The sequence below is a fragment of the Hippoglossus stenolepis genome, chromosome 8 (assembly GCF_022539355.2).
Source record: "Hippoglossus stenolepis isolate QCI-W04-F060 chromosome 8, HSTE1.2, whole genome shotgun sequence".
Lineage (NCBI taxonomy): Eukaryota > Metazoa > Chordata > Actinopteri > Pleuronectiformes > Pleuronectidae > Hippoglossus > Hippoglossus stenolepis.
In genome coordinates, this window is record NC_061490.1 from 26,273,938 (window position 1) to 26,276,437 (window position 2,500).

General features: G+C 41.6%; 1 protein-coding gene across 1 annotated transcript in view; it reads left to right on the forward strand.

Moving 5' to 3' along the window:
- si:dkey-22o22.2 (neural-cadherin) overlaps window positions 1–2,500 on the forward strand; it is a 102,300-nt gene that overhangs the window by 50,278 nt on the left and 49,522 nt on the right. Inside the window, exon 8 of the mRNA XM_047340865.1 lies at window positions 2,489–2,500. This exon is cut by the window's right edge and continues 161 nt beyond it. Within this exon, the coding sequence (XP_047196821.1) occupies window positions 2,489–2,500 (12 nt within the window). The remainder of the gene's footprint in view (window positions 1–2,488) is intronic.

Consider the following 2,500-nt stretch of genomic DNA (forward strand, 5'->3'; position numbering starts at 1 on the left):
CCATATTTGGAGGAGTAGGGGGAGGTGCCTGACTGATAACTAGAGGACACGCCCACGTACATGTACACCCATTGGACGGTAGTAGCTGTCAATCACACTGTGGTATCCCCCCCCCCCAACACATCCGGTGCGTTATGGTCTGTTTGACTCTAAATTATCATAATTTACTAAATGAACATCAGCTGTTTGAAGAAGACTTGAAACACCCCCCCCCCTGCTGGTCAGAGAGAGAATTTGTGTTTAAGGCACTTTCTCATTGGCTTCACTTTCTGGACCCGGAGTCGACACAAATCTGAATCTGAAAAAAAAGACAATATAATCTGACAAAATACAGAAACTTTACACACAGCACACAAGTGAGGGTGAGAGTGAGGGTCTGTCCTAAAGGTGGCGCTACAGGGAAAGTACTGGGTCAATAATCTGTGGATTTGATGCTGATGTCTGTAGCTGTAGAGTTGTGTTTCTGGAACGCTGTTGTTATTGTCATCATCAACAACAATATCACACACACACACAGCACGATGTTCACTTCTACACACACACACACACACACACAGATGTATTCAGGTCACTTACACTCACACGGATGCGCACACATACACACAATAGAATGAATGTTGCTGTGGTAACAAGTATTTGGGGCTAAAACTCGGTAGCTGTAATAAGGCTGCACACACACACACACACACACACACACACACAGCCAAACGTGCATAAATAAAAACATGAATACACACACATTTATAATCACTAAAGCTCACACAGAAACTGCTCTCTTCTCCTGAATCTGTGTGTGTGTGTGTGTGTGTGTGTGTGTGTGTGTGACAGACTTTTTTAAGATAAACTTTGTGTGCAGTGTTGTGATTTGCAGTCATGTTTTGCATGTTTATCTTTGTGTGTCTGTGTGTATCTAAGCCACTGTCACCCAGCATGCACTGCTCCATTGCTCTGCACACACACATGCACAGTTGCACACACATGAATCCATGCACAGATATAAACATGAACATTTGCACATAAATGATATATTAAGTCTCTCTCTCTCACACACACACACACACACACACACACACACACACACACACACACACACACACACAGCAGATGGCCTTTGGCTCCGCTCGGCTGTTCTGCTTTGTCACTTCAAAGCGCTGTGAAGTATTTTCATGTAGATGCGTTCGCTCGCTCTCAGCCTCACTGTCTCTATTCATGTTGCGACCAAAGCTGCTTATTTGTTTGTTTGTTTGCCGCGCTGCTCCGTTGTGCCGATGTGGAAGTGATTGTTAGCGCTGGAAAACACAGCGTTTGTTTCAGCACTGAGTAATAGAATAACGTGAGGGGGTGAAGACCCACAGAGCAGCAGACGTCACATCGCAGCTTCTACTCGCGTTTCAGCTCAACGTGTCTGTTACGGTCTCATCTGATCAGGATTCAAAGTCTCTCGTACAAAGCAGATTCACACTTTCTACAGCAAACGGAATCGAAAGACAGACATACAGATTAATAACATTCAAACTTTATCATATAAAACACTGGAGCTTTAAACTCAACTTTCACAGGTTTTGAAGCTGAATTTCAGTTTGTAAATTATTCAACACAGATTAAGATTTAGGCTCTGAACTCTACTGAAACTATAAAAGTAAAAATCGGTTTGTTTGCAAATCAAACTGAGACAATTCCCCTCAAATTTATTAAAGTAACGAGCCTACTCGTTACTTTAAAAGTAAAAAGTATTTGTTCTTGTATTTGTACTTCTCTGTCCTCTTCTCCTCTCAACCAGCCTGTTCCTCAGAGGACAGAAAAGTCTTTTAAACTTGTGAACGTCTTTTGAGAAATGTTTATATTTTCTTCTTGAGTCTCAGCAGCTTCGACCAGATCTGTTCATTATTATTATATCTACACGTTGGAATCATTTGAAAACAGGTTCATCTGCTAAGTTGGGAAATAATTGAACCAGGTGCAAGTTGAAACTAAGAAACGTTCTCGTAAAGGTACAAAAATCCTTCGTCAAACACGACGCCGTCCTGTACGAAAAGAGATGAATCCGTTTCAAACGATGTAACATCACTGCTCACGTACTTTCATACGTCATACAATGAATTCTTTTCAATCGCAAAGTAACGTCAAACTATTGGCTACACTGCCCCCTTGTGATTTCTGGTGGTACTGCTCCATTTGCCTCAGCTCATTTCATGAATTAACAATGTCAAACAAATAAAACGGTCTTTTAGCTGATTAGTGTTTATGCTAACTTCCCTACGTTCTTTCCGGAATCCACTGAGAAAAAGTTAAATAGTTTTACGTGGAGGTAAATGAAAGTGACAAATATCTAAGGGGAGGAGTCGGGCATCACATTGGAAATCTTGGAGGAATGAACACATTACTGGTCGACTCACGTACAGACAGATGTGGAAACAACGGACGAAAGGTTTTGTCTGTTTCTAACGTTGAACATAAATGAGACTCTAAACCTCTCGTGTGTTTGCAGGCATCATCAAGC